Source organism: Macaca thibetana, chromosome 1, assembly GCF_024542745.1.
Source record: "Macaca thibetana thibetana isolate TM-01 chromosome 1, ASM2454274v1, whole genome shotgun sequence".
Taxonomy (NCBI): Eukaryota; Metazoa; Chordata; class Mammalia; order Primates; family Cercopithecidae; genus Macaca; species Macaca thibetana.
This window is the reverse complement of record NC_065578.1, coordinates 128,762,996-128,782,669: the sequence shown is the minus strand read 5'-3', so window position 1 is coordinate 128,782,669 and position 19,674 is coordinate 128,762,996. Positions and strand designations below refer to the sequence as shown.

The window sequence follows — 19,674 nt, the reverse complement described above, 5'->3', positions numbered from 1 at the left end:
GTCTGTCACCGAGCAGGGCGGGGGCGGGAAAGTCATCGGAGGCTGAGGGTCGCAGAAAGGCGAGGCTTCACGCGGTGGGATGTCCGCGACCCGAAAAATATGCGCAAGCGAAAGCTCGGGAGCTCAATAAAAACTTTTAATTACACTTCAGAGACTTCGTACAGTGCAACAGTGAATATTCACTGTTAATATTCACAAGAGTCCATTTCATCAAACGTTCAGAGTCTGCCTTTTCATTCTCAATGCTCCAATCAGGTTTCCCGTCTTGGCCAGTCTCCCAGAGGTTTCTTTTAGCTTTGGTTACCGACCAAAACTCCAGTTTAGGGAGAATGGAAGTCCACAGTCCCATTCCCCACCAAAACATATTTCAGTCAAACCCAATCCCAGTCCCTAAAGAATTAGGAAAGTATGGGCCAAGGGTCCCTTTAATTATACACACATCACCCTTAAAACTGCGTGTGTGTACGAGAAACAAAGAATAAAACACAAGAGGGGCTGTAAAATAGTGCACAAGACAACAAAACAGAAGGAAAGTCTTGGGGGAGAAACACTAAGACGCGAGTGGCAGGATCCTACCTCCCGTCCGTGACACTTTCCCCACTGTGCCATGGTGGGGAAGGACTGAAGTCTCTAGGGTCTCTAGAGGTCTTGCTAGGATGAGCTTAAAGACATGCTAGGATGAGCTTAAAGACATGGTGAGGGAGGGGGCCCCACTGCTTCCATTATATTTGTGGTTCTCAGGGTAAAGCGGTGAGGAGGGGCAGGAAGATTCAGAATGACTGGTGGGTCCAACCCTTTGGATGTGAACATTCCTGGATAGAAACTGGAGGACTCTCTTGACAAAGTGCAGGAAGGGATTAACAAAAATAAAATCAAGTGAAAGGGAAAAACCCTCAATGAGATCAAGATGGACAGTGGTGGTGGGGAAGGTAGAGAATGGTTTTCACAACCTGTTCTGGCCAGGGTGGAAGAATGTGCGGCAGCCATGAAGAAATATCAAGGCTTCAGGTAGCTAGCACCTTTCAAATTGGCACCATGGCCTTTCCCAGGGGGTGGGACCAATAGAGTTTGGAGGATCATCCAGGTCAAACGTCTCAGGTAGAAATGCAGGGTTTGACATGCCTTCTCTATTTGCTGCACCTCTCTACCTGCAACACACGCTTGGGGGGAGTAGCAGTAGGGAGGATGAGGCAGGGAAGAAGGAGCACTCCTCTTCTAGCTCCTGAGAGCATCAGATAATTTTGGCAGTATCAGGCTGGTAAATGCAGTGGTCCTTGTATTGGGTGACTTTCTGAACTGCTCTTTATGTTCTTCCAGTATCCCTCCACAGGGTAACATGACTGGGATGACTACGCATCCAGTGATGTGGATCTTAGAGATCGCCATAGTGAGACAACACTTGTTGCCATAAGTCTGAGTGATTGGGGTATTTATGTGTATGTTATGGCCGCCTGGGGCAGAGAATCTCCTCACTGCCCTCTCCTAGGTTTGGCTCTGCTGGCCTGGGTAGATGTGCTGGGGAACACATGCCCTCTTGTTGCCTTCTAGATCAACTACTTTCTCAACCTGACTTCTCAAGGCAGTGCTCCAAGTCCAGTGCACCCAAGACAGCCTGATCCACTTAGAACTGTGCCCACCACGGGAGTCCTCTGGGCCAGGGGATGCCCCAGCTTAGACTCTCCTGGGGCTCCTGAGACTGAAGGGACAGGGAACTAGAATTGAGGAAAAAGTCACATTACATTTTTCTACCTGTCTTAGGAAGGGGGTGAGCTCTGACAGCAGGATTGGCGCTTTAGCAGGACTAATAGCCTGGTTCATAGATGTTAATACACACACGCGCACACACACACACAAAATAAAAGTATCAACATTTCTCCCCAACCTAATAACCCCTCCAAAGAGAGGACGAGTGCTCTGGAGAACCAGAGATTTTTTGCTGCTCCTGCTCCCTGTGCAAATAAGTGCCTGGCACCTTAGCCCCAAGTGCAGGGAAAAGCAGAGTCATCTAGTGGGCAGCTCGGTCCCAAAATAAAAATAAGCAAGGCTAAGAGATGAAGGGAGAGAGGGCTGATAGCAGCTGCTTGGAATCTGGGCTGAAAGCCCAAGAGGAAGAACCAGTGGTAGTAAGCAAGCTCTATGTACAGCTCTTCTCAGGGTCTCAGGGACACAGACGGAGGGGGAAGCCAGAAGGGCTAGCAGGGTGGGGGGTGGCCTTTAGGCCAGTATGGAATACAGGGACTGAGTGAGGGAGCCCAGCTCAGAAGAGAATTTTAAATAGTGGGGGCAAGGGATCCAGGTGTGGAGCCTCTTCAGCAAGAGCAGTTCAAAGTCTCTATCCCTATCCCAGATAGGCCACCTGGCCCAGGGCAGGGCTGGGTGTGTGGTGGGGGCATCTGGAGAGGGTGCCATCCTCTCCACTCTGCCCCTGACCCACGGTAGTGTGGAAAACAGCAGGCTTCTCTCCCCACCACTGGTTACCAGTGTCTCGAGTCCACCAGCTCAGGTCGGAGGCTAAGTTTCTTGAGGCTCTCATAGCCCACCACAATGACAATGGTGGAAGGTGTGGCTGAGATGATTCTGGCCGAGAGGCCCTTCATGAGGCCCCAAGGCCCTTCTTCTGCCATCAGTTGTCTGAAGGTCAGGATGATGGAGTTCTTACCCTCAACCTGGAAAAGTCAACACAGTGGAGGGCCATTGTCTGTAGTCAGAGCCCGTCTGCTCAATCTCCATCGGCCTTAGGCTAAAGTGGGGAGAACTAGACTCAGACATCGGAAGGTGTGGATTCTGCTTGTGAGGGATGGTACCGCACAGTGATTTAGTATAAGCCCTGGTGCCTGACTGCCTGAGTTTGAATTCTGCTTCCCAGCCTACTAACAACATAACCTTGGGTAATTTAACAATTTGTGCCCCGATTTCCTCAAATATAAAAGAGTGATAATAGTACCTGCACCATGAGGTTGTTATGAGCAAGAAAGAAAATAATATTCATAAATACTAAAACAGTGGTGGCAGATCGTTTCAGTGTACAATAAATGTTAACTATCATTGATATCATGAGATAATCTATGTAGCTATGAGTCTTTGAACTGGATGTTGCTCTTTGGTCTCAGGGAGACTGGGTTAAATCCTCTCTAAGACCCTCTGCAGCTCTGCCAGTCTGATTTTGATTCTGATCATTTCAATCCCTTGAAGTTCTAGAGCTGGAACCTTCCTCTCCATCTCTGCCATCTCTCACATACCCCAAGAACAAATATAGGTATCTTCCCTATCACACTGAAAGCCTGGCCAAGCAGAAATCACTTCTCTCTTCTTTCTCAACAGTTCCACACCCTCCCTGACCCCTAAACTATACCTTTATAAACCACCCCTCAGCCCCTTGGCCAATACAGGACAGATGCACTCCTTGTTCATACCGCCCCTTATATGATATGACCTTCACAAGGTATCCCAGCCATGGCTAAGAACATCTCCTGCTTCCACCCTGCCTCCTTCAGCACCCTCCTACGCACTCCCTTCTTCCTCTCCAATACTCTCTCCTGTGACCATCTCTGCTTCCCTAACTCTTCCACTTTTTCCACAGCCACGTCAAGGACTTTTTCACCTATGCCTCTGGGTCGTTCCAGCCTGGAAGCTCCTCAAAGTAGAGACCTGTCCTTTCCCTTGGATCTCCTCCTAGACCGCCCAGAATAAAGCTCAGGAAAGAATGAGGACTGACCCTGTGTGCTTTATTATTTGCAAACCAACCAGATGCCAGTGTATTCATTTTCAAATGAGGGGGCATTCTTTCCTAGAAACAAAAATACCTATATTTATTACTTATCTCCTTCCCAACATCCTGGTACTAGGGAAGCTGATTTTATCCCTAACCTGTTATTTTCCTTCCCTCCTCCCCTCACCATAACCCAGTGACTTCATTCTCTTGTACAACTTTGATTCTCCACCTCAAATCAGACATAAAACTTCATATGGCAACACCTACTATTTGCATATTACATATCATTCAGATTCTATTTCCTTGGTCTAAGTGCTGTGTAACTGTCTTTAAGCTGACTGAAGACAGGCATTACTAAGGGCTTTGTCAGGGTTTTGCTGCATCCACACCATAAAATCTGTGAAACCTATTTAAGAAAAGTCACTCTCATAATCCATAGAGAACTTACGGCCTACTGGAAAAACCAGACAGACTTACGAATTAACTGAAATCAATATTTCTTATAACCACAAACCTGCAAGGTAAAGGAAAGAGTTGTTGACAGGCTATGCTAATAGGCTACGGAATAGGACTCCAGTAAAGGCTGGAAGAAACCAGTAAGATTTCCTGGAGGTATGGGCATGTGATGGAGGAGAGAGGTATGCAAGGTAGCAGACAGAGTGAGAAGCATTATTCCAGGTACTTTTAAGTGCTGGGCGGGCTTCTTTTTTTTTTTTTTTTTTTTGAGACAGAGTCTCACTCTGTCACCCAGGCTGGAGTGCACTGGCGTGATCTCGGCTCAATGCAACCTCCACCTCTAGGTTCGAGTGATTCTCCTGCCTCAGCCTCCCCAGTAGCTGGGACTACAGGCACATGCCAACACACCCAGTTAATGTTTTATTTTTAGTAGAGACAGGGTTTCACCATGTTGACCAGGCTGGTCTCGAACTCCTGGGCTCAGGTGATCTGCCCACCTTGGCCTCCCAAAATGCTGGGATTACAGGAGTGAGCCACTGCACCTGGCTGTGGACTGGCTTCTATAGATGCTAAGCACACAGAAGGGGCTTAGATGTTCAGGAGAAGACTGACTGGACTAGAGGGCCAGGAAACAAAGAGGTCAGGGCAACACTGGAGGGCTTGAAGGTCATGCTTCTAATGGTTTCTCCATGAGGAGGGTGAGGGAAGTGGCCAGTCTTACCTGCACGCGGGTTCGTATGACATCCATGGGATTGGTGAGGATGGAGGCAGTGGCTGCAGCCAGGGGCCCTGAGACGGCTTGGAAGACAATGTGAGGGCACTCCTTAGGACACAGGTAGGAGAGCTGCTCTGGAATCCAGGGAAAGACAATGGCTCAAGACACAAAGCACCACCGGTCTGGCCTCCCTGTGCTTGCTGCTTCTACCAGGTGGCTTTCCCAACCCAGACCGGCCCTCCACTCTTTGCCACCTTAGACACCTAACTCCTATCTTTTATTTTCTCTGCTTCCTTCAAAAAATTATTAAGTCTCAGGCCCTTTCCAGGAGTCATCTTAGAAATATCACCCATTTATTTTGATTGATTTTTTTTTCCGAGACAGGGTCTTGCTGTGTCACACAGGTTGGAGTGCAGCGGCATGATCATGGCTCACTGCAGACTCACTCTCCCGGGCTCAAGCAATCTTCCCATCTCAGCCTCCCTAGTAGTTGGGTCTATAGGCTTGTGCCACCATGCCCAGCTAATGTTTTAAAAAATGTTTTGTAGTGCCGGGCGCAGTGGCTCACGCCTATAATCCCAGCACTGTGGGAGGCCGAGGCGGGCGGATCACGAGGTCAAGAGATCAAGACCATCCTAGCTAACACGGTGAAACCCCATCTCTACTAAAAATACAAAAAACTACCGGGCGTGGTGGTGGGCGCCTATAGTCCCAGCTACTCGGGAGGCTGAGGCAGGAGAATGGCATGAACCCGGGAGGCGGAGCTTGCAGTGAGCCGCGATCACGCCACTGCACTCCAGCCTGGGCGACAGAGCGAGACTCTGTCTCAAAAAAAAAAAAAAATTAGCCAGGCATGGTGGTGGGCGCCTGTAGTCCTAGCTACTCAGGAGGCTGAGGCAGGAGAATGGCGTGAACCCGGGAGGCGGGGAGATTGCAGTGAGCAGAGATCACGCCACTGCACTCCAGCCTAGGTGACGGAGCGAGACTCTGTCTCAAAAAAAAAAAAATAAATAAGTTTTGTAGAGATGGGGTCTCACTATGTTGCGCAGGCTGGTCTTGAACTCCTGGACTCAAGCAATCCTCCCACCTCAGCTCCCAAATTACAGGTGTGAGTCACTGCACCTGGCCAACATCATCCATTTAAACAGGACAAGATTCCTTGGAAAGGGAATACATTGAGTAACTCTGGTAGGATACATTAAAATCCAATGACATGGCCAGGCAGTGGTGGCTCAAGCCTGTAATCCTAGCACTTTGGGAGGCCAAGAAAGGTAGATCACTTGAGCCCAGGAGTTTGCGACCAGACTGGACAACATGGTGAAACTCCTCCTCTACTAAAAATACAAAAATTAGCTGGGCATGGTGGCGCAGGCCTGTAGTCCCAGCAACTTGGGAGACTGAGGTGGGAGGATCGCCTACCTCCTGGAAGCAGAGGCTGCAGTGAGCCATGATCATGCCACTGCACTCCAGCCTGGGCGTCAGAGTAACACCCTGTCTCAAAGAAAAATTAAAGCTGAATGTGGTGGCTCACGCCTGTAATCCCAGCACTTTGGGAGGCAGAGGTAGGCAGATCACCTGAGGTCAGGAGTTCGAAACCAGGCTGGTCAATATGATGAAACCCCGTCTCTACCAAAAATACAAAAATTAACCAGATGTGGTGGTGCACACCTGTAATCCCATATATTCGGGAGGCTGAGGCAGGAGAATCACTTGAACCCAGGAGGCGGAGGTTGCAGTGAGCTGAGATTGCACCACTGCACTCCAGCCTGGGTGAGAGAGCAAGACTCCATCTCAAAAAAAAAAAAAAAAAAAAAGAGATTAAAAATTAAATAAAAACTAGTGACACTGGGAACCAGGTGGGTCAGTCTTTTTGTTGCATACTACATACCCTTTCTTAACTTTTGAATTTTGAAACATGTGCATGTTTTTAAAAATAAAAACAATATTAAAATAGAAAGTCACATCCTACAATGAGCACTTTTCTCCAGCTTATATCAAGAAAGAAAATTCATCTTTCAAAATGCTAATGAAGATAGAATGGCACCCAGGTTAACCCATCCCAGTACCACTGAGAAGTCTACCTGCAATTGAATTTTCTTTTTACTCTCTCTGGAGGTGAAAGACAACATGTTCATTCATTTATTCAACAAAGATTTATTGAGCGACTACCATGAGCTGGTCATCTTGGGTCCTGAGGATTTAACAGTAAATAAAAAAGCCTCAAATTCCTGTGCTTAGGAAATTTATATTCTAGTGTGAAGAGATAATAAACAAATAAAAAAGCAAAATACACAGCTATGTCAGCAGGTATGTGCTATACATAAAAATAAAGCAGGAAAGGGAGACAGGGAGGCCAAGGGTGGAGGGGAAGGGGTTGCCATTTTATCTTTCATTTTTTTTCTCAGACCTCTCAGGGATAAAGGATGAAAGCCCATTCCAAGAAGGTGAAGTCTGAGCAAAGACCTGAGGGAGACAGTGCAAGCCACATGGATCTATGGACAGAGCTTTCAAAGAAGGGATAACATTCTGTGCAAGGGTCCTGAGGACAAGCATACAGCAAGTGTTCGAGGGGCAGCCAAGTCCAGTACCCTGGAGCAGTATGAGTAAGGGAAGGAACAGCATATGAGATCTAAGAGGTAAGTCACGTAGGGTTTTCTCTTCTATAGTTCAGTTGTCATACCTTTAAGAATTTTTTCCTCGGCCGGGCACGGTGGCTCACGCCTGTAATCCCACCACTTTGGGAGGCAGAGGCAGGCGGATCACCTGAGGTCGGGAGTTTGAGACCAGTCTGACCAACATGGAGAAACCCCATCTCTACTAAAAATACAAAATTAGCCAGGTGTGATGGCGCATGCCTATAATCCCAGCTACTCGGGAGGCTAAGGCAGGAGAATTGCTTGAACCTGGGAGATGGAGGTTGCAGAGAGCCAAGAACACACTATTGCATTCCAGCCTGGGCAATAAGAGTGAAACCCCGTCTCAAAAAAAAAAAATTTTTTTTCCCTCATGCTCCTAGTTTTAGTTTGTGGCCAGGGAGAAGTAGGGAGGTGGAGGCAGGCAGAGCAGAAGTGAGAGCTTCCAAGTCTCAGGTGGCATGGCAGAATTCCCTAAACCTCACCAGAACCACCTCTCCCCCAGTTCTAATTACTGTCTTCCCCAGAATCAGCATACAAACAGAAACAAAGTGAACTGGTGGCTCAGCCTCACTGGTGTCCTGTTTCTCCCAAGAATAAGGCATTTTGCAATCATTAAACTGTAGCACCTGGGCCAGGCATGGTGGCTTACGCCTTTTGAAGGCTGAGGTGGGTGGATCACCTGAGGTCAGGAGTTCAAGACCAGCCTGGCCAACATGGTAAAACCCCGTCTCTACTAAAAATACAAAAAATTCACCGGGTGGGGCGGCGGGCGCCTGTAATCCTAGCTACTTGGTAGGCTGAGGCAGGAGAATTGCTTGAACCCGGGAGTTAAAAGTTGCAGTGAGCCAAGATCATGCCATTGCACTCTAGCCTGGGCAACAACAGTGAAACTCTGTTTGAAACAAACAAACAAAAAACAACTGTAGCATCTGAACTGGCACTGCCTGCCTCCTTGGGCCTGTCTATGATGGCCTCCAGGCCTGCAAGCTATAGCAGGATCCAGATTCCAATTTTAATCATGCACATATGCCATTTTCCTGGGGCTTGGGGAGAAGATGGAACACAAAAGCAAGAAAGTGGTAGAAATAACTCTGTGTCAGACAGGGCATGGTGGCTCACACCTGTAATCCCAGCACTTTGGGAGGCCGAGGCGGGTGGATCACCTGAGGTCAGGAGTTTGAGACCAGTCTGGCCAACATGAAGAAACCAGAAACCCCATCTCTACTAAAAAAACAAAATTAGCCAGGCATGGCGGCTCATGCCTGTAATGCCAGCTACTTGGGAGGCTGAAGCAGGAGAATCGCTTGAACCTGGGAGGTGGAGGTTGTGGTGAGCCTAGATCACACCATTGTACTCCAGCTTGGGCAACAAGAGCGAAACTCCATCTCAAAAAAAAAAAGAAGAAGAAAAGGCCGGGCGCGGTGGCTCACGCCTGTAATCTCAGCACTTTGGGAGGCTGAGGCGGGCGGATGACAAGGTCAGGAGATCAAGACCATCTTGGCTAACACGGTGAAACCCCATCTCTACTAAAAATACAAAAAACTTAGCTGGGCGTGGTGGCGGGCACCTGTAGTCCCAGCTACTCCGGAGGCTGAGGCAGGAGAATGGCATGAACCCAGGAGGCAGAGCTTGCAGTGAGCCAAGACCGTGCCACTGCACTGCAGCCTGGGCGACAGAGTGGGAAAAGGGAGGGAGGGAGGGAGGGAGGAAGGAAGGAAGGAAGGAAGGAAGGAAGGAAGGAAGGAAGGAAGGAAGGAAGGAAGGAAGGGAGGAAAAGGAGGGACTCCACATCTTTCATTTTTCTCCATTAGTAATTTAAGAAACATTTAAGAATCTCTTATCTACCAGGCAAAAGATGAACTCAGGCTGACTTGGTTTAAATCCCTCTTGGCTAAGACTGGCTTGACTCTGGACAAGTATTTAATGATATAAATGAGTATTTACTTAATAATAGATGCCAGGCACCACGATAAGTACCAGACATAGAACAGAGACATGGACAGGGAGATGCCTTCATGGAATTTATATTCTAAGGAGCTGGGAGTTGGGGGTAAAATAACTGCAAATTATGACAAGTACTAAGAAGGAAAGAAGGTGTTGAAATATAAAACAGAAAGAGCCCTCTTTCCAATAGAATAAAGTCCTTTTCGCAAAGGTGATGTGTAAGCTGAAGCCTGAAGCATGAGAAGGAGCCAACCACATAAAGAACAGGGGAAAGGATGTCCAGGCAGAGAACATTATCTGCAAAGGCCTTGAGGCAAGAACAGAGCTTGATGTATACCAGAAACTGAGGGAAGAGCAGTGAGGAAGAGGAGAGTGGCACGAGGTGGGGCTGGAAAAGCAGATAGGAGTCAGATCAATAGAGATGTATAGACCATGGAAAAGAAAACTGATTTTATTCTAGATGCCGGTAAGGCAGCACTGGCAGATTTTAAGCAAAAGGGAGTGGCAAGAACCAGTCTATTAATTCAAAAAACATTTACTGAGCAATTAAGGTTCACCAGACCCTGAGTTAGGTGTTGGGAGGTACAATAGTGAACAAAAACAGACACGGTCCCTGTTCTTATAGAACACTTACATCACAGGGTTATTGTGAGATTGGAATTATGAGATATGCAAGCCCTCAAACAGAGCCCTGGCACACATGGGCATTCAATAAATGTTAGTTTCCTCTCCCTTCAGTAGAAGAGATAAGGCACACACAAATAATATCAAGGCAAATGTATAACTGCCTTAAGAAAGATTCAATGTCATGGGGATGAAAAAGGGGAAAGATCACTTCTGGGTTAAGGGTTACATGGAGAGGAAGGAAGAGGAGGCAATAAGGAGCACTTAAGGTAAGTCATGATTGCACCAGGGGTAAGCAAACCTGGGAGGCATCTAGGTAGAGGGGTGGCAGGAACAAAACACGGTGGTAGGAGAGGTGACGTATGGTTGAGGAATTGTGCACTACCTGCCCAGGCTACAGCACAGACTGCCTATACCTAGGGGAGAAGCAAGAGATTTCACTGTTAAGGGAGGCTGAAGTCAGGCTGAAGAGTTTGGATTTTACTCAGTAAGCAGTGGAAGCCACTGAACATGACAACTCCAGTCGAAAAGTTCAGTCCATTAGAGATGTATGTGATGGACGGGAAGGAAGAGAACTCAGGAGGGAACAGCTAGAAGGCTGATGCAGCAGTCTGGGAGGAAGGTAACAGAGGCATGGTTCCCAGGGAAGGCAGTAGGAATGAAGAGAAAGTTGGGAGAAAAATTCTAGAGTTACCAGGACTAGACGTGGGGACAAGAAAGAAGGAGTGGTCACGCACAATCCCCAAGACTTCAGTCTCAGTAATCTGAAGAATAACAAGGCCACTGACCGATGAAAGTAAGTCAGAAAAGACAGCCAGCTTTGGATGAATACTAGTTACTTGAAGAAAGTTTTAGACGTAAGTAGATGCATCTAGATGGAGAAGTCCTACAGTCAGAATGCTTGTCCAGAGCTCTCCACAGGCTAGTCTGAGAATGGAAGTAGAGATGATGGGCACATCAAAAAAATGCAGCTCTAATTGGTTTTTTTTTTTTTGTTTTTTTTTTTTTTTTTTTTTTTTGAGACGGAGTCTCGCTCTGTCGCCCAGGCTGGAGTGCAGTGGCGCGATCTCGACTCACTGCAAGCTCCGCCTCCTGGGTTCCCGCCATTCTCCTGCCTCAGCCTCCCGAGTAGCTGGGACTACAGGCGCCGCCACCACTAATTTTTTGTATTTGTATTTTTAGTAGAGACGGGGTTTCACTGTGGTCTCGATCTCCTGATCTCGTGATCCACCCACCTCAGCCTCCCAAAGTGCTGGGATTACAGGCATAAGCCACTGTGCCTGGATGATGCAGCTCTAATTGTAAATGCAGTCAAGTGAGGAGAGAAGGCTAAAGACAGACTCCAGAGAAGATCCTCACATTTCCTGGGAAGCGTTGTTTTTTTTGTTGTTGTATTTTTGTTTTTTTTTTTTTTTTTTTTTCTGGGAAGCTTTTTTAACATTAAAGGGTCAGGGTAGAGTCCAGGAACCTGACTTTTAACAATACCCCAGAGGAAGCATTGTGCTAAATAGAAGTAATAGAGCTAGCAAAAAAAGAAGAAGAAAGAAGAAAAGGAAGAAGAAAAAAGAAGGAAGAAGAAGAGAAGAAAGAAGAAGAGGGGGAAAAGGAGGAGGAAGAAGAGGAAGAGGAAGAAGAGGAAGAGGAAGAAGGAAGAAGAAAGCAGCAGCAATAATCAGAAAAACAAAAAAGCACCAGGAAAGTACAGAGCCACAGAAATAAAATCATTACAGGTTAAGAAGGCATCAAAATTTTGGTCAGAAAAGTTTCCAATGGGGTGGGACAGAATGCCCATTACCAAGGGTTGTGAGCCAACAGCAGGGATTAGGGAGGCTACAAACATAGGCTTCCCTAACGGGAGTTTTGTGGTTACTCAAAGCTGTGGATGGATGTCCCAGGGTAGCAGACACACCCAAGTCCTGCTCTTCAACAATGCATCGTGCCCTTTGAGAAGGCAATCTGGCAGTATGTTTATGGAAGCCCTCAAAAATGTCATATTTGACTCAGTAACCCCATTTCTAGGAAATAGGAAATACTTAAAAAGTAAAATGTCAGGCCGGGCGCAGTGGCTCAAGCCTGTAATCCCAGCACTTTGGGAGGCCGAGACGGGCGGATCACGAGGTCAGGAGATCGAGACCATCCTGGCGAACACGGTGAAACCCCGTCTCTACTAAAAAATACAAAAAACTAGCCGGGCGAGGTGGCGGCGCCTGTAGTCCCAGCTACTCGGGAGGCTGAGGCAGGAGAATGGCGTGAACCCGGGAGGCGGAGCTTGCAGTGAGCTGAGATCCGGCCACTGCACTCCAGCCTGGGTGACAGAGCCAGACTCCGTCTCAAAAAAAAAAAAAAAAAAAAAAAAGTAAAATGTCTTATGAACAAAGATACATCACAGGAGTGGAGAGGTTCAAAGTTATATCACACCTTGAATTTAAAATGCTGAGGGACTGGTGGCTCACTCCTGTAATCCCAGCACTTTGGGAGGCCGAGGCAGGCAGATCACAAGGTCAGGAGCTACAGAACAGCCTGACCAACATGGTGAAACCTCATCTCTACTAAAAATACAAAAGTTAGCCAGCCATGGTGGCACACGCCTATAGTCCCAGCTACTCGGGAGGCTGAGGCAGGAGAATGGCGTAAACCCGGGAGGTGGAGCTTGCAGTGAGCCAAGATCCGGCCACTGCACCCCAGCCTGGGCGACAGAGCAAGACTCCGTCTCAAAAAAAAAAGAAAGTAAAAACTATGTTTTATGCATCTTTAAATCCTCTTGGATTCAAACATTTGCTGAATGAATGATCCATTCCCCCATTAAATCTCACCTCCACTCTAACATGCACAAAGCAACAGTATCTCAGCCCCATTAGAAATCCCACTTTCCTCCCCCACTGTCCTGGCCCCTGCTTACCTGCGTAGAAGTGATAGAAGGGCCACCAGACAGCACTGTTTGGGATATAGGTAAGCAGTGAAGCCACATAGCCTCGATAGAAGCCGCGAAGCCCATCAGCCTGCAGGATCTGCCTGATGATGTCCTTGGTTTGGCCAAAGGCAACTACCCCTTGTCCCTCTGGGTTCCCCCGCACCTGAAAGCGGCCCATTTTCTCACCCTTGCGCTGCATCATGAGGTGCTGGGAGACTACATCAATGGGCACTGTGATGCTCTGGGCCACAAGGGAGGCTGAGCCACCAGCCACCAGTGATTTGACTGTGTTACTCTGGCTGTAGTCAGCCACAAACTTCCGGGTGAGCTCATAAGTGGTGACATAACACTGGCCAGAGATGAGGGTGAAGGTATTGACCAGGAACCCTCGGTAGAGGCCAGTGATACCATCTGCTCGCAGGATCTTGATGAAGGCATCGAAGGTCCCATGGTAGAGGCTCTTCCCCTTCTGAACTTGCAACCGGGTGCGGATGAGGGTGAATGGGTAGACACTGACACGGATCATCATTGTCATTGCCACACCAAACACGTAGAACTTCTTCTTGTCCAGGTGTTCCCACTCGATGATCTGGATGTTGCGTTTGTCCTCCATGGTGCCTGAAGACCTGGGATTTGAGCAGCATGGAGGGATGTGAAGAAGGAGGTCAGAGCTTTGTGCTTTCCCCTTCTGGCTGGGCTCTGAAGTCCCATTCTCAGACCTCATCTCCAGGACACTCACTTGCCCAAAGCTTGGACTCCACCCAACCTGGCTCTGTCAATCCGCACTTGAGTCTTCCTTCATAGATCAGGATACTGTCCCCTTCTCTGTCTTTGGCCAGGCCTTCCTTACTCAGTTTCCCTCCTCCAGAAATTGTCCCTCACTTCAGTGATTCCCTTGGCTCCATGGCCTCCTCAGCTCCCTACCCCAGCTTACAGGATCTTCTATCCTGACTCTCTGGGCCCTGGTGTCACTACCCTGACCAGGGACCATTCTTTTTGTCTGGCTCACCCAGGCAGAGCTCAGGATGCTGTGGACCAACCAACTACCTGACAGGATGCAGGGCCTTTAAGCAGGTGAATGGGACGTCACTAAGTGACATTTGGGAGGCTCCTGAAGGCTGAAAGGGACTGTTCCAGTTTTGATGCTCCTGGGCCTACTGAGGAGGCATCACCTTTGGCTGTGCACCCACAGCAGGGTGCCTCTGATTGCCAACTGACTCATTTTGTCTCCGGTTTCCCATGTTGGCCTCTCAGAGCTCCCCTGACCCACAATCACTACATTTACATGATATTTTCTCCCGTCTGCATTGGAAGAAAGTGTGGGCAAGTGGGGCTTTCACACCACAGGGCACCCCCCACCACCACCTCCTTTTCCTCCAGCAAAAGGATTTAGAAAGTCAGGAACAGGTCAAAGGGCAGAGTCCTCTTCAGTTATTAGATAACTAACTCTGAGAAAAACAGAAAAGAACCACCTGAGAGCTAAGTAGTTTCCCTGGAGAGTCTGGAGAACTACAGAGTACAGAGCATGTTGGACCGCATGCTTTCAACTCTAAGCGTATAAACCACAACCTCAGTCTTAGATAATGAAGGGGGAGAAGTGACAGAGGAGAACTCGGACTTCAAGAAACCATCTGTTCAAGAAGACACAGTATTGCTCTGGGGAATGGACACAAGATACAGAGGAAAAGGCTGGACATGGTGGCTCACGCCTATAATCCCAACACTTTGGGAGGTGAAGGTGGGAGGATCACTTGAGCCCAGGAGTTCAAGGCCAGCCTAGGCAACATAGGGAGACTCCGTCTCTACAATATATAAAAATAAGTTAGCCGGCATGGTGAAACCCCGTCTCTACTAAAAATACAAAAAATTAGCCGGACGTGGTGGCAGGCGCCTGTAGTCCCAGTTACTCAGGAGGCTGAGGCAGGAGAATGGTGGGAACCCGGGAGGCGGAGCTTGCAGTGAGCCGAGAATCGCGCCACTGCACTCCAGCCTGGGCGACAGAGCAAGACTCCATCTCAAAAAAAAAAAAAAAAAAAAAAAGCCGGGCATGTTGGCATGCACCTGTGGTCCCAGCTACTTGGGTGGCTGAGGTGGGAGGCTCACCTGAGCCCGGGAGGTTGAGGCTGCAGTGAGCTGTGATCACACCACTGCACTCCAGCCTAGGAGACAGAGTGAGACTCCATCTCAAAAAAAAAAAAAAAGATACAGACTGAAGGAAACAAGAGCATATTAATGCACATGTAGCCCTTATGTTAAGTGTATCCAGTGCCTAGAATTTCAAACAAAACTAACAAGCTTACTAATTTCAAAACCGTATAAAATCAGGAGCTTCACATTTAGGAAATGTCAAATCAGAGGACATAATTTATTAGACATATTTAGTGGTAATACGATGTGCTCCAGTGTAGCCCACCACTGTTCTGTAAGATACTAGAAATTTTCAGCCAGAAAGGGAGAGTGGGAAAATAAATTCCAGGAAGTGAGAAGCAGGGGCTCCCCAGACTTGAAGAGAAATCCCAGAGAAAGGAGGTAGCCACATCACAGGGACAACTCTAGAGGGCTGAAACATTCTACACTAGCAGTTCCATTAGCAAACCTCATGCCAAGCATCTAATCACAGTCCATCCTCAACCACCTTCCCCAACCAAAGGTCCTAACTCAGGCTTCAGGTAGCTTTTATTCCATGAGAACTGCCTTTTGGTTACCATGGAAGCAAGGGCAGTTTTTCAGGATTTCCTGAGCTGGACTGTATAACTTTCGTTAACATAGGGACTACCTGCAGTGCAAACTGAGTACTTGAGAGCTGAGGGGAAACCTCAGCTTCAAGGTAAGGATTGAGGGAGGTGCACATAACCTGCACAGGCTTCCTACAGGACAAAGCAGTTTGAATTAAGGATAATCCATGTAGACAGTGAAAGGGAGAGAACAAAGGCTTGGAAATGAGAAGACAGAAGTCAACTGGATTGGCAAGACTGGAAAATCTAGGCTGTGGAAAATGAGCTGCAGGCAAAGTTCTGTCGTCAAGAGAACCCCTAGAACAATGATATGCCACTTGCTGTAGGCAAAGGTGGCCCTCCTCCCCAGCCTCAGCCTGGAGGACCCACTAAGTCCTGTGGGATAATATTCTCCTTTGAGCCCTTCAAAAGGTGGTCACTGTCTCTCCCGCTCCAGAGTGGCTGCCATCCAGGGTCGCAAGATCATATTTCCAACACCAGTGAGAGGTGAGAAGACACAGAGAAACAACAGGATTGACTGACTGTCTATACCTCATGTAATTCTTACAATTTAACTTGTGTACAGTTAGACACTTCTGATAAATGAGGAAATGGAGGGTCAGATACATTAAAAGTAACAGGCCCAAGGTCACATAGCTGATCAATGGAAGAGGCAGATATGAGCCAAGATTTCTTCTCTACTCCACCATGCCTTCTACCTTATGGGATTTGAAGAATTCTAACACAAATCACTGTTTAAGGCCAAGTCATTCCCACCTCTGGAAGGCAAAATTAATGCCCTTATGGCTGCAGGTCACTCAACAGTTAAGCATAAGCTCCTGGCCATGCAGATGCCCAGAGAGTTCTTGCAGCTCTGTTCCAGAGAAACCAAGAACTGCCTCTGCTTTCCTAGTGTGTCTGTGGAGTGACCAAGCTTAGTGGCTGAGCAGTCACCTTGTCAACACAGACAAATACAGCTGGGTTCAAGCAGGAGGGCCTCCTGCCAGGCACATGCAAAATGCGTGCTCTACAGGGCAGAGGGTCAGAGCAGCTAAATGACAGAGCAACCAGGGATTCTGTTCCAGGACCTGGTTTCATGGCACCTTCTCAATTTATCAAGCTGAAACACCAAGTACCAGCATCTCCTGATGAGAAATCCTAAGACAGGATCCAATTTCCCACCTTGTCTCCATCTCTCACATACGCCAATCTATTTTAAACTCCCACAAGGAAGTGGGGACTTTCTGAGGCAGGTAACTCCTATCCAAGGGTCATGCCTTAGAGGGATAAGCCATTACAACAGAAGGGGAGAGGGCACTACACCCACTCCCTTTACCCCTTCAAAAGGGGCAGGCTGCTCCTAAAACGTAGGATCTCAACCTGCTCTTTGTTACATAACTTCCAAACTTCTTGCAGAAATATCAATCCCATTCTTCTTGTTTTGCCCTCTGAAAAATCCTCTTTGCAGATACCCATATGCAAAGTTCCTCCAGCCTTCCCTTCTCCCAACTTAGCCCAACTTCTTTAGGGCTCTTTCTCAGACCCTCATGTGCATGGTTCCAATTTCGGATTTTCTTCTACTTTTCAACACTGCTCAGGCACAAATGCTGAAGTGCTTCCTCTGGGGACCTAACAGGTGACCCAGAATTAGTGAGTGCTTTGTCCTGAAGTCATCAAGTGAAGTGTTAGAGGCAGAGCTCCCACTACTGACTCCACCAATGGAAAGGGACAAATTGGCATATGCCTCCTCCTCTTCACCTCTACTCTCCTTGTACCAGAAAATTCACATGGGACTGACTATTCACTAGGTTCTGGGATAAGATTCTGGCTCGAGAGAAGGCAGTGTCACCTGGAAGGCAAGGTCATACAACGGAAAGAACACCAGCAATCGGGAGATCCATGTTGAATTTCACTTCCATTACTCAGTAGTATAAGACTGGAACCAAGTCACTTCACTGAAATTCAGTTTCCTTGTCTGTTGAATCAGGCTAATAAAGCCTGTCAATGCTGTATAAGAGTTTTGGTGCAACTCATATGAGTTAATAATTGTGAAGGCATTTTGTTAACAGCAAAGCATTATCATTACAGAAAGTTCTACTGGACAGTGATGCTCTAAGTCCTTGCCACCCAAGGTGGTCCACGGACTTGCATCATGGACATCATCACCTGGGAGCCTGTTAGAAATACAGAATTTCAGGGTGCACCCTAGACTTGCTGAATAAGAACCAAACTTTTATAATATATAAGTTTGGGAAGCATTGCTTTAAGTATTAAGGATTGTCAGCATTATAAGAATTGTAATGGCCAGGCGTGGTGGCTCACGCCTGTAATCCCAGCACTTTGGGAGGCCGAGGCGGGTGGATCATGAGGTCAGGAGATCGAGACCATCCTGGCTAACACGGTGAAACCCCGTCTCTACCGAAAACACCAAAAAAAAATTAGCCGGGCGTGGTGGTGGGCGCCTGTAGTCCCGGCTACTCAGGATGCTGAGGCAGGAGAATGGTGTGAACCTGGAAGGCGGAGTTTGCAGTGAGCCAAGATCGCGCTACTGCACTCCAGCCTGGGCAATACAGCGAGACTCTGTGTCCAAAAAAAAAAAAAAAGGAATTATAACAACTACTCCAGGACTCTGGGACCATTATGAGTAGGTTAGGAGCCCTCTGACTCCATCCTGACTTGTCAGTAGAACTGAGCACAATGATGACCATTTGATCGATTCGGATCTTTTCAAATCAAATCATCTTCTACAACTCCTGACAAGACATCCATGGGTCCCCACTTCTCAGCTGGAAACAGAGAATAGAGACCAATACCCTCTATTCCTTCTGTTCTCCCTATTGCATCTGCATCCTGGGAGCTATCTACCACATGAACGTGAATATATGTACATGCTTGCCCACCTGTCCTACTGAATATACATTTCCCTAGGGGAATGCCTGGGGATGCCTTCGAACCCTCCTTCAAGATCATCTCCTCCCTACCTCGGACATGGTGAGATTCCCACCCAGCTTTCCTTCGGTCTTCCATAGGTACCCACGTGATCCCTCATCACAGACAACACATGACAATCCTCTCAAGATACTCCGTGGGACACCCCCTTTATATAGCCTCTGTCCTGGCCCCCGCACACCCAACTCTGGCTCTTCGAGCATGCCCCCTGCCGTGCTTCTTCGCTGTCAGCGAATCTCACGCTCCTCTGCCAGAAAGAGACGCCTCACAGCAGTTGTCCTTCATTCCCAGAACTGTACGGCACCACTGTATGGCACCACAGCCTGGCACCCCAGGCATCCTTTGCCTCCTTGACAAGTGCAGATCCTCAGAGACCTTAGTTGTCAGGGACCCCGAGCCGGTGGCTTATTACCTTCTCAGACTCCGGCGGCTCCGCCGCGTCTGAGGCGAACTCCAAGCCCGGACCTCTAGGCCGCAGCCCCCAGTCTATCCGTCGTTCCCAGCGAATGCCGTCCGCCGGTCGCATCTTCCTCCATCTCGACTCGGCTCCCGGTACTGCCGGAACCGGAAACTTGGACTCTGTCATTACCGCCCCCTGCGGGGGGCGGAGGATGAGCTGTCGACGATTCCGCCAATGGCGTTTGAGCCTTTGAGCCTCCCAGGAGCGAGGATGGGCTGCCCTTCCGAGAACGGACGGCCTCCTGGTGGCCATCTTGGATTTGGGCAGTAGCCACGCCTTCTTTACCTTCGTTATGCCCTCAGCGTTAAGGCGCCTGCGTGTTCTGGTTGGGCTCTTTCTAATTGGCGGAAATTGAATCACCAGACGCTTATTGAAGATCCAGTTGTAAATAGGGGCACCTTGTGTTTGGGGGTGTTGGAACCTTTATATTCAAATCAAGGCTGGGCACGGTGGCTCACACCGGTAATCTCAGAATTTTGGGAGGCCGAGGCGGGCGGATCACCTGAAGTCAGAAGTTCGAGATCAGCCTGGCTGCCTTGGCGAAACCCCGTCC

At 48.2% G+C, this 19,674-nt stretch overlaps 1 protein-coding gene across 1 annotated transcript; it reads right to left on the bottom strand.

Moving 5' to 3' along the window:
* Positions 1–115: 115 nt before the first annotated feature.
* SLC25A44 (solute carrier family 25 member 44) lies at positions 116–19,141 on the bottom strand. Its single transcript, XM_050755658.1, has 4 exons — positions 19,074–19,141; positions 12,987–13,624; positions 4,890–5,017; positions 116–2,666 (listed from the first exon to the last, which is right to left on the bottom strand). Exons 2-4 carry the CDS (start codon positions 13,609–13,611, stop codon positions 2,475–2,477), a joined length of 945 nt encoding a protein of 314 aa, XP_050611615.1. The 5' UTR covers positions 13,612–13,624; positions 19,074–19,141; the 3' UTR covers positions 116–2,474.
* Between the last annotated feature and the right edge of the window lie 533 nt (positions 19,142–19,674).